The sequence below is a fragment of the Balaenoptera musculus genome, chromosome 8, assembly GCF_009873245.2.
Source record: "Balaenoptera musculus isolate JJ_BM4_2016_0621 chromosome 8, mBalMus1.pri.v3, whole genome shotgun sequence".
NCBI lineage: Eukaryota > Metazoa > Chordata > Mammalia > Artiodactyla > Balaenopteridae > Balaenoptera > Balaenoptera musculus.
In genome coordinates, this window is record NC_045792.1 from 5,249,538 (window position 1) to 5,271,001 (window position 21,464).

Consider the following 21,464-nt stretch of genomic DNA (forward strand, 5'->3'; position numbering starts at 1 on the left):
GGAAATAAACATGCTTTCTGAGCGGTTTTCAAGTCCTGCAGGGCTCAGAAAAGTTCCCGCTGGTCCAGCCCTCTCCTGCCTCACCTGTTCCCACACCTCCCGTGCCTGCCACCTTGAGTTTGGCCCAGGATACAAGCATGTGGCTATGTTCCTAGGAGACGGTGACACACAGCTTCCCATGGAAAAGAAATACAAAGAGCCTAGGACGGAGCGGCCCGTTACAAAACCACACCTTCTAGACCGAGCCGCAGATTCCTTTGGATTACCTCAAAGAGACATCTAATCCTTGGCTCTCACACACAACTGCATTTACACTTTTCCAAATGGAAGGGGTTGGCCTTCTTGGTAAACTGATTTTGGTAAGTCATTCACTTTGCTTCAGATTTGGACACTCTGGCTCCTTCTACCTGGCACGGACTCTACACCTGGTGGTTTTTCCCCCCTTTTCAACCAGGCAGCTGAGTTCACCAGTCGAGGCGGAGTGTCCAGCCAACGCACGGAAGGCTTGAACAATGATTTTATTTTCTGTAACCAAAAGCACCGATACCTAGGAAAAATCGCCTATTTTTACCTCATGACATAACTCGCTGCACACATGTTCAGGCTCTCCTTTTGTTAAATATAGTTATTTGTGTTTTGAACCCGGAAGAGCTGGCTGTAATTTTGGAAAGGTAAGACCCTGCAGATGCCAGGAAGTGCGTGCCTGATGGATGGGACAGACCTCGGTAGCCACTCTTCTCCTTAAAGGCAAGGGTGGGCACATCTGGGTGTCCCCAGGCTTCCTTTTGGGTTCCGAAGGCCTTGCCTCTCCTCTCTTTGCAGGCCTCGTCCTGTGGAACAAGGCACCAAGGGTAGACTCTGTGATGTGACCTGTTTGAGGGCAGGGCTTCCAGCATCTGCGCTTCAGGGCTCTGGTGACATTTGGGAAACTGTCTTGGAGGGCAGCCAGGGAAGAAGGTGGGAAGTGCAGCTTTCCCAAGTCAGCATTTCCATAGAGAATAGGGTACCAGGTGTAGGGAAACCAGGGTACCAGGGTACCAGGTGAAGGTGTAGGTGCCCACTGGGACCTGCCCACTGGGACGACTAGCCCAGAAGACTGAGGACGCGGGTGTACCTGCGGGGACGATGACCCTCCTCTCGTTGGTGGTCATGTTGGGGGGAGGGGGGCCGTTCTTCTCGTCCATGTAGCTGTTGTAGCTCATGGCGTTGGACTCGCCTCCGCCCACTAGCTTGCCGCATTTGCTAACGCTGCAGTCCACCGGAGACTCCCTGGAGCAAGAGAAGACAAAGCCCAGAGGAAGTCATCAGTGTCACCGCCACCGCTGCCACCGGCACATCCGTGGAGCCGCTGCCCAGCCCCATTTGGGGGAATGACGCGGACGAGGGCGCTGCTGACGCTGCCCTATTTCTATCCACGCGGCCACCAGAGTTTTCTCCAAATCCCAGCCCAATCCTATAATTACGGTACTTACACCCCTTCTGGCAGCCCCTCGCTGCCCTCAGACTGGGGTCTGGACCTCTGACTTCGGCGCTGCTGCCCTCCCGCTCTGCCTGCAGCTGACACTTTTAGCCTTGTGGCCAGGCGACCTACGGTCCCGAGGCGCGTGCACTACACCTCGCTCCCAGACAGGCCTTTCCCCGCTCCCAGAACACCCTGCTTCTGCCATGGCTCTAGGACTTGTCACATCATGTGATGCTTAGCCTGGCAGGTGCCCTTCCCCTGGCTGGATTGGGAGGTTCCTGATGGTGGTGCCATGACTTTTCTTTTTTTTAAGTTATTTTTTATTGTGGTAAAAGTCTCATAAAACATACTATTTTACCCATATTCAACTGTACAGTTTAGTGGCACTAAGTACATTCACATGGCTGTGCAACTCTCACCATCATCCATCTCCCGAATTCTTCACCTTCCCAAACTGAAACGCTGTCCCCATCAAACACTACCTCCCCATTCCCCTTCCCCACCCCCCATCCCCCGGCCCCTGGCATCCACCAGTGTACTTTCTGACTTTATGAATTTGACTATTCTAGGCACCCTGTATAAGTGGGTTTTAGACAAATACACCTCTTTAAACCCCCTCTATAGTGCCTTACAGAGGGGGTAAGCCATCACTGTTTTTGGAGTGAGTTATTTCTGTGGCATGTATATCATTTTAATGTGTTTCTCACACCATGTTCTATTTGAACTTCCCAATCACCCGCCAGGATAGGCATGGCAAGGGTTAATATCTCCTTTCTACGGTTAAGGAAACCAGGGAAGCACACGGCAGGGTGAGCCCCTGATACTTTGCAGTGTGGGAGCACAGGGTTTCAGCTCAGTGACGAGCATCTGTCTGGTGACTGAGCTGACATCTCACTTGGGGCCACCTGGTGCCCACAGCAGCCTGGCAGAACACTCTGCCTACCCCGAGCCCAGGGCCATGGAACTGCCCCCATCAGGCGTGCCCAGGCAGTGCCATCCTACCCTGCCCTCGCTTCCGCTCAGCCGCTCCAGCAGCGGCAGGACCGAGGGAGATGACTAGGGGCCAAGGAAGGGCTGCAGCCCTGGTTGTCTGGAGCAGGAAGCATCAGTTCTGGCAACCTGGGAGACAGCCAGTCCTCGCAAGAGCTCCAAACCAGGCTTTCAGACCCAGGAGTTCAGATAAGGTTCAGGTTACAGCCGGCCAACTCCGGGCCGCAGAACCTCGCAGGGCTTTCCAGAGGCCTGGCCGTTGCCCTCCCTCACTCTGCTGTGGGCAGGAACAGACCATCCCGAGGCCTCAAGGACCAGCGTTGTGCCAGATCGACCCGCCCGTCCTGCGAAGGCCGAAGCCCGGCGGGCAGGAGAGCAGTCACTGAGCCAGGAGAAGGGAGTAACAGCCTGGGGGGGCGGGGACTCGGCAGGGTGGGGGAGGCCAGAGCACATTCAATAAAGAAAATTAAATGAATTTGTTTCTTAATCTGAAAGGAAAAAAATATTGAAGATCACTTATCATAGCTGGGAGATAAATGCCCCACTGAGATATTAGAAGTCAGACGGTAATTTTTTCCTGATGTCTTACAGAGGGGAACATGGGCTGAAAATGAAAATAAGATGTATAACTTACACATGTTAGAATTTAAGGTTTTACTATTCGCCTACTGTTTTTCCAGGCAGAGAACCAAGAACCAGCCGTCAGAGCCCCAGATTGTTAAAGGTTTAATGTCCCCATAGCAGTCTGAGAGGAGGCAGTAGCACATCGGGGCTTTGCACCAGAGTTTGGCCCTTTGGCTTCTGCTGGAGAAGGACTTGGCCTGCGATGAAGCAGTCCCAGAAAGACCCTGGTGCCGCGTCTGAGCTGAGCTCTTGCGGAGCTGGCGGGGTCTCCTTCAGCCTCCTCAAGGCTAACCGCAAGTGGGCGCATGCGCACACAGGCGCATACGCTACCCACGCAGGCACACGCACCCACGCACGCACATGCAGGCATACGCACCCATGCACCCACGCACGCACATGCAGGCATACGCACACATGCGTGCATGCACACACACGTACACACACCACCACGGCCTGGCAGCCTTTCCCAGCATACTTGAACATGGTGAAACAACCCAAGTGCAGCAGAAGTTTGGAGGATTAAGTTGGCCTTTAACCAAGAGAGCAACGGTTTCATTGGCTGGGAACGCAGTGCAGAGGGTGAGGTTGCCAGAGCACACACTTCCCCTGGCGGGGGCCAGAGAACTTTCTGCGAGGGGGCGGTGTCGGGCGGGGGCGGGCGTGGCGGAAGGGGACTTGCCCTCCGCGGGCTGCGCCCCGCTTTGGAAACATCGGGGAGACGAGTTGTGAAAATTCTTTTCCACGTCAGCTGGGCCTCTGGGGATTTCTGTGCCCAAAACGGACCCCTTGCCATGCAGAGGTGAAAAGTCAGACCTCAGAAAGCATCGCAATGAAATGACTCCTTATGCCATAGGTGCCTGGGGCAGGGCCAGTCCCTGGGGCCAGGAGGAGAGAAAAATAAATTTGGAAAGAGGAATTGTTTGGTGAAAGCTGCCTGGTGTGTCACCTGGTAAGGAGCCTGAGCACTGCGGTGAGAGAAGCACCTGCGTGGGGGGCGGGGGGGTGGGGGGGCGTGGCCAGGCCAGATCCCCGGAGAGGACATCTGAACAGGGTCAGGCCCCGGGTTCTCCTGCTAGGGTGACCACGGGGGTCGGCCAATAATGGGAACCTTCTCGTTTCCTATCACAAAGAAAGCGGCCATATTTCAGGGTCCAACCCCTCCCCCGCCCCGTGTTCGCACCTGCTCCCCAGCGGGGCGAGGTGATCTGCTTGCCTTGCGCCCGCCTGGCTGCTTCTCCTTCGGGAACAAGGCCCTGTCCTTGGTCCCAGACCCTAAGATCTGCAAAGGGGCGCCCTAGGGGAGAAGCCCTGGCCACCACCCTGGCCCTCCTCCGGCTTCTGGGAGAGAAGGAGGGAAAGCCACGCCCTCACCACCCACCTGCCGCGCTCCCCTCCGCGCTGGGGCTCTCGGCTCTGTGACTCTGCAGACAGCACCAGCCTGACTCGGGGCCTCCCCAGCTACTGCGAGGCGGGGGGCGGGGGGGTTAGTGGGGTACAGGTGAAGCACAGCATAAAGGCTGCTCTTTAGTGAGGCAGCTGGCGCCCGTGAAGAGGCCCGATGAAAACAAGGGGGGGCACGCATGGAGGGAGAGAGGTTTTGCCATTCAGCTTGCCCATACTGCTGCTGATTTGTATTGAGACCTGTACTTACAGCTAGCATGGGGTCAGGGCCCACAGGCAGCTGACAGCACCGGGACAGGTGACGGGAGGGCCTGGGGCTGCCACGGTAGAGCGGGGGGAGGTGATGGCTCTGAGAGGGTAACTCAGAGCATCTCCCGCTCAGAAAAGCCACGCAGCGGAGGCCACAGCAAAGGCGTTGTGGACCCTGCAATCTTGTCCTTTATTTTCACCACTGGACATAGGCTCTTTACTCCTCTGGTTTTATCTGTGTGTGTTCAGGGAGCATTGCTTTAAAAAAGCTACTACTGGTTTCCAGAAGTGCCTTGCAAACTGTCAAGTGATTTAAAACAAGATGAGAAATCTTGAGTGTTTGGATAGAAGATTTCAAAGACTTTGCCCAAAGATAACCCCTTCAGACTATGCAAACATCTTCTCTACCTTCCCTTTCAACTCAGAGCAACTTAACTCAGGGTATGTCATCCAGACCCACCGATCTGCAGCCCAGGCTTACTGTCAATGGATACGCAATATCCACACAGCTAACGTGAGGTCCCAAGGTCTACTGGAGCCCTGTGGTTGCATTAGGACTATCAGGTGTGTCTTCCACATCCTGTGTGTCGTCTTCCACAACATGTGTACCTACACTGTATGGAAATTAAACAAATCTGTGCTGTCTTTAGGATTTCCGTAGGAGCCATGCAGAGATGTGTGCATATGTCTTTTTTGTTTTTGAAAAGGAGATGCAATATGTTAAAAGCAAATTTCAAGACAAGAAATTGCCTGTAGTAAATCCATCACCCTAACTCATACGTAGTAGATGCTCATAGCTTCTCCAGAACCCTGAGTACGCCTCCCACCCAGCTTATGTGTGACATGCTTCATATTGTGAGGTTCAGACTTTTAGGAAGCACCTTAGGAAGGCACTCTGCATTCGGAGGCAGAAGTGACAGGGTGTGTGGGGCTCGTCTTCCTGTATGTAGAACTGAAGTCTGTAGGTGTCTAATAAGGGCATCCGGATCCTGCTGGCCAGTCTAGGGAGCGTCGGGGCAGACTAATGCTGAACTCTGGTCCAGCAGGTCAGGCAAGCGAGTCTTTGCATTTCCCCTCTATAAGTTGACATATTTTTTTTCCTTCATGGGATGTTATCCCCAAAACCTGTGGTTGGGACAGGATGAAGCTGAGAGTTAATTGCAGACCACAGCTTGGATCGAGATGCTGAAGTCTACATCCAGCACAGAGCCTATGTGCCACACTGTTTGAAGAGCAACTCATGCTAACAGATTCAACCACAAGGGGAAGGTACAGAGAAAGAGAGCGGACCTTCCTCAACGCGGGCAAGCTCGAATTTCTATGAGCTCCTCCGACCTCCGTCTCTCCACCGGCCCCTGTGACTTTGCCGGCAGCATAAGAAGCAAGAAGGGTCTTGTAGCTTTAGGTGCACAGAATACCTCCTCCAGTGACACATGTATCTGTGGGGTCTCTGATAAGCATCAACTAACTCAGAATCCCAAGTTAACAAAGAACATGGAGAGAATTCACAGTGAATCACGGGACGGTCCAAAACATTCTAGCCCAGCACTGTCCAATCGAAGGGGCCACATATATAATTTAAAATTTTCTAGCAGCCACATTTTTAAAATAAAAAAAACCAAGGTAAAATGAATTTTAATAATATATTAAAATGTATTAATATATTAATTCAATACAGCCCAAAGATGATCATTTCAATAAAATCAATATAAAAAATTAATGAGATATTTCACTTTTTTTCTACACTAAGTCTTCTAAAGCCAGTATGTTAAAATATATTTCAAGCACATGTCCATTTTGCATAGGCCATAGTTCAGGGGCTCCAAAGCAACCTGTGACCAGTGGCTACTGCCTCGAAAAGAAAGCACAGATTCAGTCTGTGAGCCAAGAGATCCCAAATTTTACACTCTGGTTTTTTCATCTGAAGTTAGGAATTATCTTTTGCGTTAAAAGTACCATCATCAGTGTTACTTGGAGGATAGAAGCACAGAGTGGCAGGTGAGAGATTTAAATAGGCCGGCATCTGTTTCATCACATTGTTTCTTTTTGAGTTTTCAAATAATGGGATCTGACGTGGTTCCATCTTAGGAAAAGACATTTTTCTGAGAATCCTTGCTCCCTGCTGCCCACCGTCCAGTTTCCATGTGAGCACTTAGAGGATATTTATGAGGTGCCAGTGACGGCTGTGCCTAGCCTGCCTGGCTCTGAGAGTGCACTGGATCTTCTTTGTTTCCCAGGAGGGGTGAGACTACATCGGTTTCTGAACCTACTCTGTCACCGGCTCCTAGCTCTGGTCAAGACCGGCAGATCAAAAGCAGGGGCTGCTTTGTGTAACCAGAGCCAGGTAGATATCACGTCTGGTCCCTGGGGTCTTCACACAACTCGCCTCCAGCTGGCTTCTGGTGTGACCAGAGCCAGGGATGAGCTGGCAAGGGGGTTCTGAAAACCGATTTCCTTGGGGGGACCCTCTTTGCCCAGGATTAGTGTCTTGCAGTGCTTGAGGCTTCCCTGCAGCAGGGGAGGGACCGGTCAGCTCACAAATGCAGGCTCACCTGAGCACAGACACAGGGTCTTGGGTCTTGGGTCTCTGTCCCGGCTTGTACACGGATGACCTACATGACTATAGAGGAACCTCTTCACCTTTGAATCACGTTAGCCACGCGTTCATTCACATATTTAACAACCGCGTGTGGAACAGCCAACGATCACGTGCCAGGTGCTGCTCAGTAAACAAACGAAGCCCTGCCCGCACTTTAGTGAGGGGTGTGCCGAGAGCTGGGAAGGACCCAAGCAAGGTAAACACTGGCGGGTGCTGTTTCAGATCCGGTGGTCAGAGAAGGCCTCTGAGAAGGGGACATTCTGGCAGAGACGTAAAACAAGTGAAGGAGAGAGTCAGAAGACCAGATGGAGTAGGAATGTTCCAGAAAGAAGGAACACATGTGCTTGGCATGCAGGAGCAGCTAGAGTCTCGTGTGGCCGGTGTGGACGGAAGGAGAGAGATGGGGGTGGAGGGCGAAGAGGGTGTCAGAGGGATGGTGAAGGACTTTGGATTTTTGTCATAAGCCATTAAAGGATTTTGAGCAAGAAAGTTAAATCTTTTGAAAGGAGGACTCTGGTTGCTGTCTGATGACGAGATTTCAGAAAGGCAAGAGGAAGTGGGAGGAAGAAGGTTGCTCCCAGGTGGCCTAGAAGGAGAGGTGCTTGGACGGGGCGAGGGCAGTGGAGGGGAGCGGGGCTTGGATTCAGGCTACAGCAGACCAAAGCCTGTCCAAGGGTGGATCTGGACTGTCGGCAAGCATCGGGAGCGCCTGTGTTCAGGCCAGTTTGGGAGGCCCTGCTGAACGGCACTCCGTGCTGCGGGGTGGGTGTCGGCAGACACGAGACGGTGGCAGAGGCACAACACGCAGGCGGAGGGGGCGGAGAGGTGGGCCACGGGGCCAGGATCTGAGAGCCTGGGCTCCGGGGCCAGCACTGCCTCCTCTGAATCCTTAGGCAAGTCATTCACCACCTCAAAGCCCGCTTTGCCTCTGACGTCAACATGCAATTACAATATGGACCTCATGGGAGAGTGGGGGGGAGCAAATGGTAACGTGGAAAGATGTTTGACAAACTCCGTCCTCCCTGCACTGGGGGCAGGTCATTACCCTCATTCTCTCTGTGGAGAGACACTCACTCACTGGAGGGGCTCCTGGCTCGGACCCCCTGAGCCTCCCTGAAATCCTAGAGGCTGGGGAAGTGGCTGGGATCCCAGCGGCTGGTTTTGGTTAGTGGGGTTGGAGTGTGTTGGGGTCAGGTGTTTCCACAGGCAGGTCCGAGACCAGGGCCATCTGGGGGGTGCCTCCCCACCATACACGCACCCCTCCTCCTGCTCTCTCTAGACTTGTTTCTAGACTTGTTTCCTCCGTGACCTCATCCACCAGCTCAGTTAGAACTCTTCCACGATGATGCCCACACCTAAATTCCAAACCCCAGTAGTATCTGAGCTTCGGTTTCCAGGGCCCCGTAGATGTTTTGATCTGGATGTCCTACTGATTTCTCCCGACGCATCTCATGGGGAACGTTGACATCCCAACTCAAAGCATGTCCTCCTCCTGCCCCCTGTGACTGCTGCTGGCACTGTCCTTCTTGGAAACATCCAAGCTTTGCCAATCTTCAATTCTTTCCTCTCACAAACCCCTCCCCCCAGTGCAATATTTATCCACCTAAGCCCCGTGAATTATACCCCGGATATGTCCCTCACGTGTCTTTCTGCTTTTATTTCCACAGTCAGTGCCATCACTCTAGTTCAGAACTATCTAATTTCCTACCTGGGATATTTCACTAACTTCTTTACTTATCTTTCCGACTCTCCTCTCCCCACTCTCTGTGTACAATGATCCTTAGCTTTCAAGTCACAGCTCTTATGATGTTCAGATGGCACGTCTATGTTTCAAGTGGGCGTCTGCATGTGGAATAAAGTCCCTATTTTCTTAGCCTGTCCATCAGGGCTCTCTCTTAATTTCCATTTTTATCTCCCTGTGCCATAGGCCCCTTGGCTTGCCTGACGTTTCATGAACGAGACTACCATTTTCTCTATTTTCGACCTTGGCTCATGATGGTCCCTATTGGGATATCCAGCACTTTCCAAGTCCAGGGTCCTGTCCTGGGTCCTTTCTCCTACAGCATCAGTGTCGACCCTTGTAACAAGCCTACGGAAGAGTAAATGCTCCGGCCGTGCAGAAAGGAGGCTGCTGGTGCTCAGAGGGGCCCGTAACTGGCCCACGTTCAGAGGCAGGACTGGACCCGGGCCACCCGCCCCCCAGGTGTGCTCTTCCTCGTCCCTGTGATTTTCTTCTCGTCGGTCCTCTCCTGTCCTTCTCTATCTGCAAAGTCTTACCTGCCCCGGGCGGCACTAACTCCCAACACACTTTCCAAGCGTGACATGTCCTCCCTCGCACGGGGAGCCCTCAGATGTGTTCACCCTCGTCATCATCCTGGACTTTTACTCCAAGAATGGTTTGGTCATCTTTGCTCTAGTGAGACCCACCCAGAGAGGCCAAGTATCTGGAACAAGACACGGAAGAGTATCTTATTGCTTCGTTATCCCTAAGAGGGGCTGCACCTGGGCCTGACATAACGTAGATGCTCCGAAAGTGCCTGTTAGTGTCGTGGGCCTGAGGGCTGCCTCGGAGCCCAGAGAGCAGGGGGGCTTCCGGCCCTGCTCTGCCCCAGCCCTCAAGTAACCCTCTCACCCCAGCTCTCTGGGGACTGGCTCGGGCTCGCCGGCCCAGCACCAGAGCCCCATCTGCTGCAGACACCCCTCGGTGCCAGATCTGCTGACTCAGCCCCAGAGGAGCGAGCCGGGGTGGGGGCGGGGGAGGGAGGGGGCCCAGCCTCCCCCGGCCCCCGACCCTGGGCAGCACAGGCCTGGTGGGCTTACCTGGACCCATTCATGTGGTCGTACTCCCGCTTGACACTGACCCTCACGGGCTGATTCATCCACTCCTGCTGCGGGGGGAGGGGGTTGATCTTGTGGGGCTGGCCGTAGTCGGGACTCCCGGAGGCGGTCATGTCGGCTTTGGGGAGATGGGCCGCCGGTCCGTAGGCGGAGTCGAAGAGGGATTGGTCGTCGCTCACCACCGACAGAGCCTCCTGGAGGGCAGATAGGAGACAGAAGCCCGGCGTCACTCTTCAGCCAGCACCGCTCCCCACCTACCCTCCCTGGGGACCGGCGGGCTGGCCCAGGGCTGCCCAGTTACGCAAGCTTGGTGGGTTCTCTGCAGGTTACCCTGGGTGACGAGGCAGTCTGGGCAGTGGAGCGGGGATGCAGACCCCCGGGAGTGTGTCCATCTGTTGGGTCTATAGGCTGGGACCCCCAGAAAGGAGGGTGGGGAGCGGGAGACCAGGAAGAATGGTTACACAGAGCACACACGTGGGTTGGGGTGGTGCTTGAACCCTGGGCTCTCTCGGGATAAACAGAAGTGCCCCTTACTAGGTGGGGAAGCAGTCAAGCTATGGGGCATAGGAGTGGGGACATTTCTTTTACAGGTGAGGCCAGTGAGACCCACCCGAAGAGGTTAAGTATGTGGCTCAAGGTCACACCAGGGAAGAAGGGTGAGGCCCAGGGTTGTGGTCCCCTCCAGTTTCAGTTTCCTTCTCTGCAAACAGGAATAAGAATAGCTTTTTCAGAGTTGATAGGTGATTGAATGAGAAGACCTAGGTACAGGTGTCTAGCTTGTTTGCTTAGAGGCGCTCTAGGATGTGCTGGGGCACCTTACACATCTGAGATGCTGATGGGAGGCTGCCTGCCTCCCCGGGACACAGTGCTCCGTCATCCTTTCCTGCCTGATTCCTTCAGATGACAGTTTCCAGTCCTAAATGTGAGGATTCAGCCTGCCCAGGAAAGAGGGCGGAATCCCAGCTATGTGGATGGAGGAGTCAGGGCTGATCTTCCCATGCCTACTGTCCCATCACCTGCCGGGGCAGGTGGAGACGGCGGACGAAGAAAGGCGGCAGCATCGCACTTTCCGGAGGTCTACCAACACAAGCAGGGTAATGAGATTCTCTCATCATCCAGCTCACGGCAGATCACAGCGACCCAGGTCGTGGACTGGGGTGTGATGGTCACTAGATCACACAATTCCACCAAATTAAGTTGACCACGTTTCAGAAAAGGTAGTAATTCACCATCTAGAATTAATTATAATCAATATAATCTAAATATAATTACACAATCTGTAATCGTGGAGAGGTGATGTAATATTACAGGAGAAACGTCTAGCACAGTCTCTGGCACATAGTGACACCCAGTAAAGTTAGCTTTGATGGTTATTAGCTTCAAGTAAAGATTCTCTTAGGCTACCTGCTATGGTCTGAGTTGTTCCCTTAAAATTCATATGTTGAAGCCCTAACCACAGTTCCTCAGAATCTGACTGTATTTTGAGATAAGATTTTTAAAGAGATGATTGAGTTGAAATGAGGCCTTTTGGGTGGGTCCTAATCCAATATGACTGATGTCCTTATAAGAGGAGGATATTTGGAAACATGGAGAGACACCAGGGGTGGTGGGCACAGAGGGACCACCATGTGGAGAAGCAGCAAGAGGGCAGCTTATCTGCAAGCCAAGAAGAGGCCTCAGGACCCGCCAGCACCCCATTTTGGATTTCCGGCTTTCAGAGCTGTGAGAAAATACATTTCTGTTGCCTGAGCCACACTGTCGGTGGTATTTTGCTATGGCAGCCCTACTATGGCACCTTTACTTTAGCCCCCGCTCCCATACCTCTAAAATTACAATCTGCTCTACCAGCTAAGTGTTGCCCTTTCTCCCACGGCTGTTCTCAACCCCAGCAGGAGGACAGCCATACTTCAAAGGAAGAGGCTCTTCTGCAGCTGTTTCCGGCTGGGATCAGGAAAGAATAACTGGAACATAGTCCGGGAAGTGTGCTCCTACACCAGAAGGCTTTGCAGAGTATAGACATGGCCGGAGATGGCAGTTTCGAAGCTGAGCTGCCTGCACAGTATGGAAAGGACAGGGCGGGTCCCTTGATTCAGACCTAAAATCTACTGGCATCCTTCACTTTCCACCTGCTGCCCTGTGGCATACTCCGAGGAAAGCTGTGCTTCTTGGAACCATGTGTCTGTTGGTTATTATATCCATTGTCCATTTCAGTTAGGGATCCGCGCTGGCTCCACACCCCAAACCAGGGGTCTGAACCGTCATCCAGGCACACAGTGGTCCCGAGTTGAAAAGTGTGACACTGTCATCTTCCAGAGGCCTGACTCTGAGCCCATGAACTTCCTGGGGTTCTACACTAGGAGCGGAGATGCATTACCAACTAGGACCCATAAATGCCCTTTTGGTGACGGATGAACAGTCACCAGTTCTGCTACAAAAAGAGACCACCCCTAAGGAATCAGGTATCATCTTCTGCCGTGGAGAGCGGCTTACATGCTTGCTTGATCATGCGCAAATCTTGGAGTTTCCAATTAAAGTATTTCTTCCATCTCCTTTCCTCTGGGTTGGGGGAGAAGATGATGGAATAACGGAGGCCAGGAGGCCTGGGAAGCAGGACCGGAGATAGTGATACTCGGGCGAAGATCCCTACCACCATTATCCCCAGAGATGGCAGGTCAGGGAGCAGAGAAGCAGGGTAGTCAAGTCAGAGGGACCAAGCAGGTGGCAAAACCAGGGTTCACAGCAAAGAGGCTGCAACAGAGGCCAGATGAGACCAAGCTGGGATTTCTGAAGGCTGACCAAGGAGAGACTTCTTAAGTAGATGAGAAAAAATACTTTACAGAACAAAGTGCAGTGTGGTAAATGGTACAAAACCGGTTTGAACTCATTTTGGGAAAAAGTTTCCTTCAGTTCACAATCAAAGGAAACTCCAGTCAAGGGGCCACGTCACAGGAGGCGAGGACGCTGGTTTACTCCAGAACGCCTCTCCTTCCCCTTTCTGTCCAGTCCCGTCCTCGGCTCCCTCCGCTGTTTTGTTCAGACTCTTTCCTCCGTGATCGAGTACCTAGTCCCTCACCCAGCCCACCCTGCACGTTCCCCCGACAGATCCACTCCCTTGAAAGCTGTAAATACCGTCATCTGCCACAACCCGGGCTCAGATCCCTCCGAGAGCACCCTCGGTTTCAGCCATCGCACATCTATTCTCATCTGCCTGTTTTCCAAGAGCTCAGCTTCGCCCCGGCGGCCCACCATCCACGCCCCCCGTTCACGATGTCCAGGCTGCACCTCCTGCCCCAGGCTCGCTGTTCCCGCTGCTGCACAAAACGGGCCTTCAAGTGCCCGCCTGTGTCCTAGACTTCGTGAGTCCTTGAGCTGGGACCATCCTTTCCTTGCCCCCTGCTCCGGACACACATCCGATTCTTCCCATTTTGTAGGTAAATGAAATCTTTCTTGCTCCATGAAACCTTCCCTGATAATAATGCCCTGTGACTCATTTGAACTTTGAAAGGCCAAGTGAGACTACTGCTTGGGTAAGCATACACACACACACACACACACACACACACACACACACACACACACACTTTTCTGTTTGCAGCCATTGTTAGGGAAAAGGCTTTTTAAAACAATTTCATCACATGGTGGAGAAAAGAATTGGTGGCTGGGAGAAGCTGGGGAGAGAGAAGATGCAAGAGAACGGTTCCTTGTCTGGCCTCCTGGACTGGGTCAGAAAACCTAACATGAGCAGGGGAGGGAGATGAGGACTGTTAAGTGGGAATCGTAGATTTGGGGAGACCAGGCCCCAAACAAGCTGCTTTGGGATCCTGGTGGAGCGTGAGAGCTGGGGAGAAGATTCACACTGGCTCCGAAAGGAAACAACGGCGTTTTGCCATGTAAGGCTGGAGCTTTGGGGGTGTCCCGAGACCAAGCCCATGGCATGTTCCCAATGGGCAGTGGTGAGTCTTTTCCAAACTGCTTTTGGGGCAGCGGCGCATTGCAGGAAGACGGGCGTGGAGCAGGAAGAGGCCAACAGGAGCGCGGTGTGAGGTGAGTGTGGCCATTGTACTTGTATGACAGAATCTTGTCCCCACTGGGGGTCCCGGAAGTCCCTGGGGCTGATTTGATGGGGGCGTCGGCACCAAGGAGCTGCTTTGCTCAGCTGAGAAGTTGTTGAGCTGGCAGACAGATCAACAACATGCCTGTAGCTTGTTACACGCTTGTGGCTCTTGTTATTTTCCCTATGTCTTAGAAGCTGTTTACTTTTACTTAAATTCTTAAAACTTATAAAAGTTTCAACATGAAACTCTTACTTGTACTTAAAACTCTTTATAGGAATGAGTACACAGTCGGGGTTCAAGACCTTTACATTGAGGGATGGTTGCTAAGTGTTTACCTCCGGGATGATGGGCTGAAGACAGAGAGAACATCAGCATAAAAGTTCACACACTGTTCTCAGGGTGGCTGGGTTCCTTCACTTCTCCTTTTGACTTTGGACCTGACACTGATCCCTTCATTCAGAGGAAGTCAAATGATCCTTTAAAGACTTGCTGAGTCCGGGTTGCTGTAGAGCACATGGCAGGGAAATTGACTTCAGTGGGAAGGACAGAGGGCGTGGCCCTAATCCCGTGTGGTGCTCAGTCTGGGGTCTCTCTCAGCCCTTGTCGCTGTCCCTGTGAAGTCAGCCCTGACTTGCTTAGTAACTGGATCCTGAGAAGCACATCCCTTTGCTCTGCTGAGTGCTGGGAAGGAAAGGCCTGTCACTTAGGATGCTCTGGTCCCTCAGCCACTGAGACCTAGACCCAGAGGGAGGCCCAGGGCCCCTTGACTCCAAGCAGGGAAGTGGCCCAGCACATCAGTATCCCACTTGACCCGTTTACCAGAGCACTCAGGCAAGGGCAACTACTTGGAATGGCAGCTTGATTTCCGAGCTAAGCGGATAGTCATACTACTGGCCGTAGAAATGCTGACCAAACCGTGTCAGCTCTCCTTCCCAGGATGCCCTGCTGGCCCAGGGAGCCAGCAGATGTACACGGCCAATGGGCACTAGTCTTGGTGCTTCTTACCCAATTTGTGTAAGGTGCCTTTAACACATCACTTATAATACATCCCTGTTACCATTATAGAAAACAGATCCAAGTAGCAGACGATTATCATAGCATTTATGAAGTGCAAATCAAGTTTCCCTGAGCGATCTAATTTAATCCTCCCTGCAATTCTACGAGGGATGTACTGTTATCACCTCGATTTTTCAGATAAGGAAATGGATATTCAGAGAAGTGAACTAACTAGCTCAGGTGACGTAGCAAGTGAGTGTGACCTGGGATTCAAATTCAGATCTGCTGTCTGGGCACTTAACCATTACCATCCACCTCCCAGTTAGACTATAACTTCTTTGAGGGTGACTCTTCATGTTTGTTGAGATGTACACAGAGCACAATCTTTGGAGTCAGAAAGATTTGCGTTCCAGTCCAAGTTCCATCAGTTACTCATCAATGCACCACCTGGTGCAATTTATTTATACTTTACAAACTTCATTTCCTCATCTGTAGAATGGTGATAATAACAGTACCTAATCTGGCAGATTTTGAATAAATATAAAACGAGGTAAGTGAACTCCCTAAATCAAGAGCCTAAAGTTCTTAGGACACAGCAAACACTAAAACAAAAAAACAAAAAAAAAGGGTTTTTTTAAAAGAAGCACAATGCTGAGAGATGCCTTGGGACCCTTTGGGTTGGAGATGGGGGCAGGGGGAGGGGAGACAGATAAAGCCTGAGAGATTCCTCCTTCTCAACTGTGTTGGTTACTTAAAAGTAACCAAGGTTGCCCAAGGTTCAAAATGAGCGAGTTTGAAGATAATAGTTGGATTTGAAATGCAGATTCCATGGGCTTCTAGAAAAGAGCACCTACTTCCTAATCTATGTTTCTCCTTCTCCTTGCAAACCATCAGATTGTTCCATTGCAGCTTCAGCCCTCTCTCTCTTTCTAGCTTCTGAATTCAGGCCTCTCGGAGGCACAGATAAGGCACTGAAATAATCCTGCAAACGAGGGGAGGAGATGGCCAGCGCCCACTCATCCTGCTGTTCCTACATCAGGCATGTGGTAAATATCAGAAGAATGCCACGTGCATAACTGTGAATTCACTAATAAATAAACTTCCCTTATTTTGGAATTTGCCATATATACTTTTTTTCCCCCCTCTTTTCCTTTTTTTTAAATACCAGCAGATGTGTCTTCCACCATTTGTTTCCCTTAGATTAAGCAAAGGATATTTTCCGCGCTCACATCAGTTGAGTGATGGGGGATGTGGTCAGAGCATGGCCACATGATGGCCTGGCTGACATCAGTGGTGAGCCAAGAACTGCATCTCTAAAGACCTTAGCAGAGATGCAGGCAGAGAGGGAAAATGCTGGAGAGGGTGCCGTGAGGATCTCCCCATTCTCTGCAGGAGCGCATGGAAGAAATGTCTGCCGTCGTCCATGTGCAGGAAGGACACACACGAGCCATGGTGATGGGCCAAATGGAGTTAGAGAAGGAAAAGACACAATTTTCCCCAACCCTTTCCTGATTCTTACAATTAGGCTGAGTATTTATTTCTAGCACAGGGAATGACCCAAAAGATGGGCCTGAGAAGAACTGACCCTACGTTGTTTCCTTCCCCTCCTCTCCCCTGTCCTGCCCCGAATCTTGTAAGGACAGCTTTCTGTGGCTCAGGAACTCTGCTGGAGCAAGTGAAAAAGATGTCAAAAGCGACCAAACTGAGTTCCCTGCCTCTGCCCCTGCTCAGTGGGTCCATGACTCCCAGACCAGGCCTCTGGAAAGCTAATCCCCGGGTCACCGCAGGGAGCCCATGAGCTGTGGCTTTTTATTACATTCTTTGCATAATGACGTGAAGTCCCTTCTCCTGGCAGCCAGAGAGCATACAAAATGCAGACAGGATTCTAGGGGGCAAAGTCCTCTGTCTTCTCTGTTTTGGGAAACCAGCAGGCTCTGCAGCAGTGTGTGTGTGTGTGTGTGTCTGTGTGTGTGTGTGTGTGTGTGTGTGTGTGTGTGGCTAGGGGGGTGGTCAGCACATTCTCATCTGAAGTGTCAGGAGAGGTGGCTCCTGTGAGTTTGCTCAAAACTTTGGCCTCTCCCTCCCTTCTAATTGCCAGCCCTGTGCCCAAATTTTGCCCATTATTTCCATCCCACAGAGGGCAGGTGCCAAAGGGAAAAGGAGGTAAATGTTCTGCAAAGTTGGACAAGGAAGAAGGTGGAAACATTGATCAGTCACCCAACTTTAACTGAAAGCTCTTCTGCGCAGAGCAGCGCAAGTGCCCTGCTCAGTCAGGAAGGTTGCCTTTGCCCCAAATCAGCCACAACAGTGTTTCCAATCTCTGCCACTCCCCACTGAGAGGCTGCATCTATTTCCCTCCCCTTGAACCCAGAGGAGACTTTATGACGCCTCAGCAAGTGGAAGGTGGCAGAAGTGACCTTGCAAGACTTCCAAGGCCAGGCGATAGACGCATTACGACTTCCACCTGCTTCTCGTTCTCTCTTGGGCCTCTAGCCGTTGGAAACCAGCCACCATCCTGTGAGGAAGCCCAAACCAGCTCGAGCAGAGAAACTACATGGAGAAATCCACACACAGAGCAACTGAGGCCACCAGCCACCAGCCAGCTTCAGCCTCCAGGCCTGGGAGTGAGGGACCTTCTGCGAAGGTTGACAGAACTCATAAGCATAATAATTGTTTTTTGCCACTAGATTTGGGGGTGATTTCTCATGTAGCAACCGGAGCATCTCCTATCACTTTAATCAGCAACAAGAGATCCATATCCAAAGGAGGCAGAGGAGGATTGTGTGAGTATCCTTCTCACTATGGTTACTGGCAGGGCCTGGCAGGAGTCAGCACCAGGACAGACGCCGTGGGGAAGCTGAGGCCCAAAGCCTAACCTCACCAGGTTCGCACAGTGAGGGAGGGTCAGACTCAGCCATAAGGCCTGACTCCTCTGTTAACCATGTAGGGGGATGACCCCAGACAAACAACAGTGAGAAAACAAACAACCGACAAGCAGGGACCACTTTTTAAAATTAGAAAGAATAGACAGAACAAGTATAATTTGATAACATGAAGCTTTCAAGGAACTTTTGCAACCATCACCTCATTTAGCCTTTAGGATGTGAGTTAGGATCTCCATATTATTGTAAAGAAAACTGAACTAGTGACTCTCCAACCCGTAGCTTGACTGCAAAGCCTATACTCTTCCCTCCAAACTGTTCCCAGTTTGCTAACTCTGTCTAATACTATCCTGGGCTCTGCCGCACAGCCAAATTGGCCCTGGAAACTCAGAGTGTTTGGCTGATTTCTAAAGTAGCTTATTGAAATTGCTAACCTCATCCCCGCCCTGCCCCCTCGTCCTCCATCCCCACTCCTTGTCACTTAGATCTTCACTAACTGGGGAGGGGGCTTCTGCTGTGGCCGGCCCAGAGAAAGGCAGCCAGCCAAGTCCCTAGAAGATGGAATTGGAATCCTTTGCAGATGAAAGTACTTTATTTAATGGAGTTTAATAAATTAAGGGAGTGAGCCTAAATGAGTTCAGAGGAGAGGGTCTTGGCGTTCCACAAAGATGGCCATGTAACAGAATCCAGAGCTGGAGGTCCCTGTTAATCACCATCTCCCATTAGACGCTTCTCCACGTCTCCCGTGGGTATTTACCTTTGCCTGTTGACATTGAGTTTTCACAGTCACTTTTTTGACCATAACCACATTTAAAGGGCATCTCTAAAGATCAAAGTTACATTCTCCTCCCACAGAGAATGATTTTACTGCTGAAAAGAAGAAAAGTGCTGAATGTAGACACTAACAGGAAGGCAGACAGAGGTTAGTCTGAGCTCCAAGAAGGGAACATTTTACAGTGTGTTGTCCTTTCTGTTTCTTTACAATGGGACTGACCACTCTTCAAGCTGCTTTTTCTCAATGACAGTGGGGAGTGTGAAAAGGCCAGCCATGATCTGCTGTGTATAACTTGTTACATTTGACACTCCGGGGACCAAGCCCCTCTCTAAGAATAAGGAGTGACCTGACCACAGAGGTGGACCCCGAGGTTCCCAAGGGGCAGGGTGGCAAGAGGGTGTGATGTGAGGCCTCGCCGCGGCTGGGAAGCTTAGATGTTCTCTTCTGTGCAATCGAGCCCGTATTCTCCTGCCAGTTCTGACTGGCTGGAAGGGTTAAATAAAGCCCTGCCAGGTGCAAAGGGGTGATGATGAAGAGGGAACTGTCAACCATCAAAACACACTCCCAGATGCCATGGGGAGAAGCAGGCGGGCAAGGCGGCCGTCCTGGACACTGGACCAGCCGTAGTTCCCACTGGATTTCACTGCTCTTCCCTTGCACTGGGACAGTATTCTGCCTAGTTGCACAGCAGTGGCCGTACCAGTCACTAAAAATACAGGATGCTTCCTCACTGGTGGCTGAGTGCTGCTGCTCTGAGCCCCCTCCTGCCCTTCTCTGCCCCGGGATGACGGCAACTAAAGGGTCGAAGATTGGCACCGCAGGTCCTCCGGGACTCCGCTCCAAGATCAAGAGTTGGTGCCCTGGTGCCCCCGTGGCACCACATGAGTGGTTATACATCAGAACGTTTTCCTTGCCCTGCTTTTCCGATTGCGGAGGTGGTGGCATGAGAGAATGGCTGAGGATCTGGATGGGCTGGGAGCGGCCTTGTCCCCCAGAGGGTCCCTGAGCATGTCTGCTGCAGGGGGGGTCAAAGACAAAGGGCAAAAAGGAAGCAAACCACTTCACCGCTCTCTTCACTCCATAGGGTGCCATTGTAAAATCCGTTCCAATAAAAGGCACAGGCTGCCAGCTGGGTCAATGCGGGGCTTTATCGGCTGTGCAACTTTGGGCAAATTACCTAACCTCTTGGTTCTTGGGAAATTTTAACTGTCTTCTACTGAACGTTTAATGCTCTTTGACGATGATGAATGGTTGCCCTGCCCTGATCACGGAGAGCTGAAAGCTTGGAAGAAGCATCCTGGTGGGGAGAAGCTGCAGTGCTTCCTCACAGAGTCTGAATTTCCCCCATCGCGGGGCTGATGGGACAGCCAGGGAGATGGAATGCAGTTCCTGAGACTGGGGAGTGGGGGGCTCTAAGAGTTTCCCTTGGGGCTTGGTCTTTATGGCTCTGGCCTGCTAGCTGGACCAAGACGAGCTCAGGCTGGTCTGTGGTGACAAGAGAGTGACGAAGGGAAGAAGGGGGCGGAGGCAGTTCAGGTCTGAAACGATGGGCTTCCCCGGGGGAAGCAGACATTTGTCTACCAGTCTGATGACGCCTTCTGACATCTTCTGCAAGCGTCTGGGAAGGGAGGAAATGTAGATGGCACGTATCCTTGGCTGCTTCTCCAACGCCACGGGTCCTGGGAACTTTCCCATCCTTTCTCTCAAAGACCAGTTTTGCTGCTAGAAGCAGCCCAAAGAGAGGGACCACGTCAATCTTAGTCACTGTCTGCATCCAGCAGCTTGCACAGTTCCTGGCACCTAGTAGGTGTGCAACAAATTCTTTTGACAGATAAAAACCCCAGAGCATGACGGGAAACACCGAGAGCCTCCCTCTCCCGCCAGCACCTCTGCCGCCAGCCAGACCTCCCACTCACTCTCGCCACGAGACATTAAGCCTTGCACCCAGGCTTGTCCATTTTTTTAACCCACCATACCCAGTGACCGTTTCTTGTTCAAATTTAAACACGAAGCTACTGACTACTCCGCACCACCCACCCCCCCAAACAAGCACTTGAGGTCCTTTTCCTAGAAGCTGTGATCTTATCTGCCGATTTCCTCATGTGATGGTTTCCGTGGCAACGGGTGCCCTCATAATCACAGGAAGCCGGGGAGGAAACAAGCACGTAGGGGCCCTTCGATCTATTCTTCCAGCTACACCCAGGGAGCATCCTGGCAGGAGGGCAAAAGCAAAACCAGCCTCAAGAAGCAGGGTGTCCATATCTGTGAGCCCCGCTGGCCCTGGCCAGGGAGAGGGGAGAGTCCACTTCACCTTGATGGGCACCCGGGGCCCAGCACGAGTGACTCCGTTTGACTTCACTTTCTCCAGGGCATTGGGCAAAGAGGATCCCGAATCCATTTCCCAGTGCTTAATAGCTGTTTCCTTTCCGTGATTCATGCCCAAGGAGCCACGCTGGGTGACCTCAGGCCCATCTAGCCCTGAGTGTGCAGGATTTCCAGCTTTCACATCTGGATGAGCTATTCTAGCCAAGGTGTTTAGTTCTTCTGTGGCCCCAGGGCATATGGTTACCAGATTGCTGCAGCAGCACAAGGA

At 52.0% G+C, this 21,464-nt stretch overlaps 1 protein-coding gene across 2 annotated transcripts in view; it reads right to left on the reverse strand.

Moving 5' to 3' along the window:
- The window catches only part of FLI1 (Fli-1 proto-oncogene, ETS transcription factor), a 120,838-nt gene that overhangs the window by 40,694 nt on the left and 58,680 nt on the right, over nucleotides 1–21,464 (reverse strand). For both annotated transcript variants that reach the window (XM_036861445.1, XM_036861444.1), the window contains 2 exons: nucleotides 10,146–10,357; nucleotides 1,115–1,269 (listed from right to left, as the gene is read on the reverse strand). In XM_036861445.1, the coding sequence (XP_036717340.1) occupies nucleotides 1,115–1,269; nucleotides 10,146–10,357 (367 nt within the window). The remainder of the gene's footprint in view (nucleotides 1–1,114; nucleotides 1,270–10,145; nucleotides 10,358–21,464) is intronic.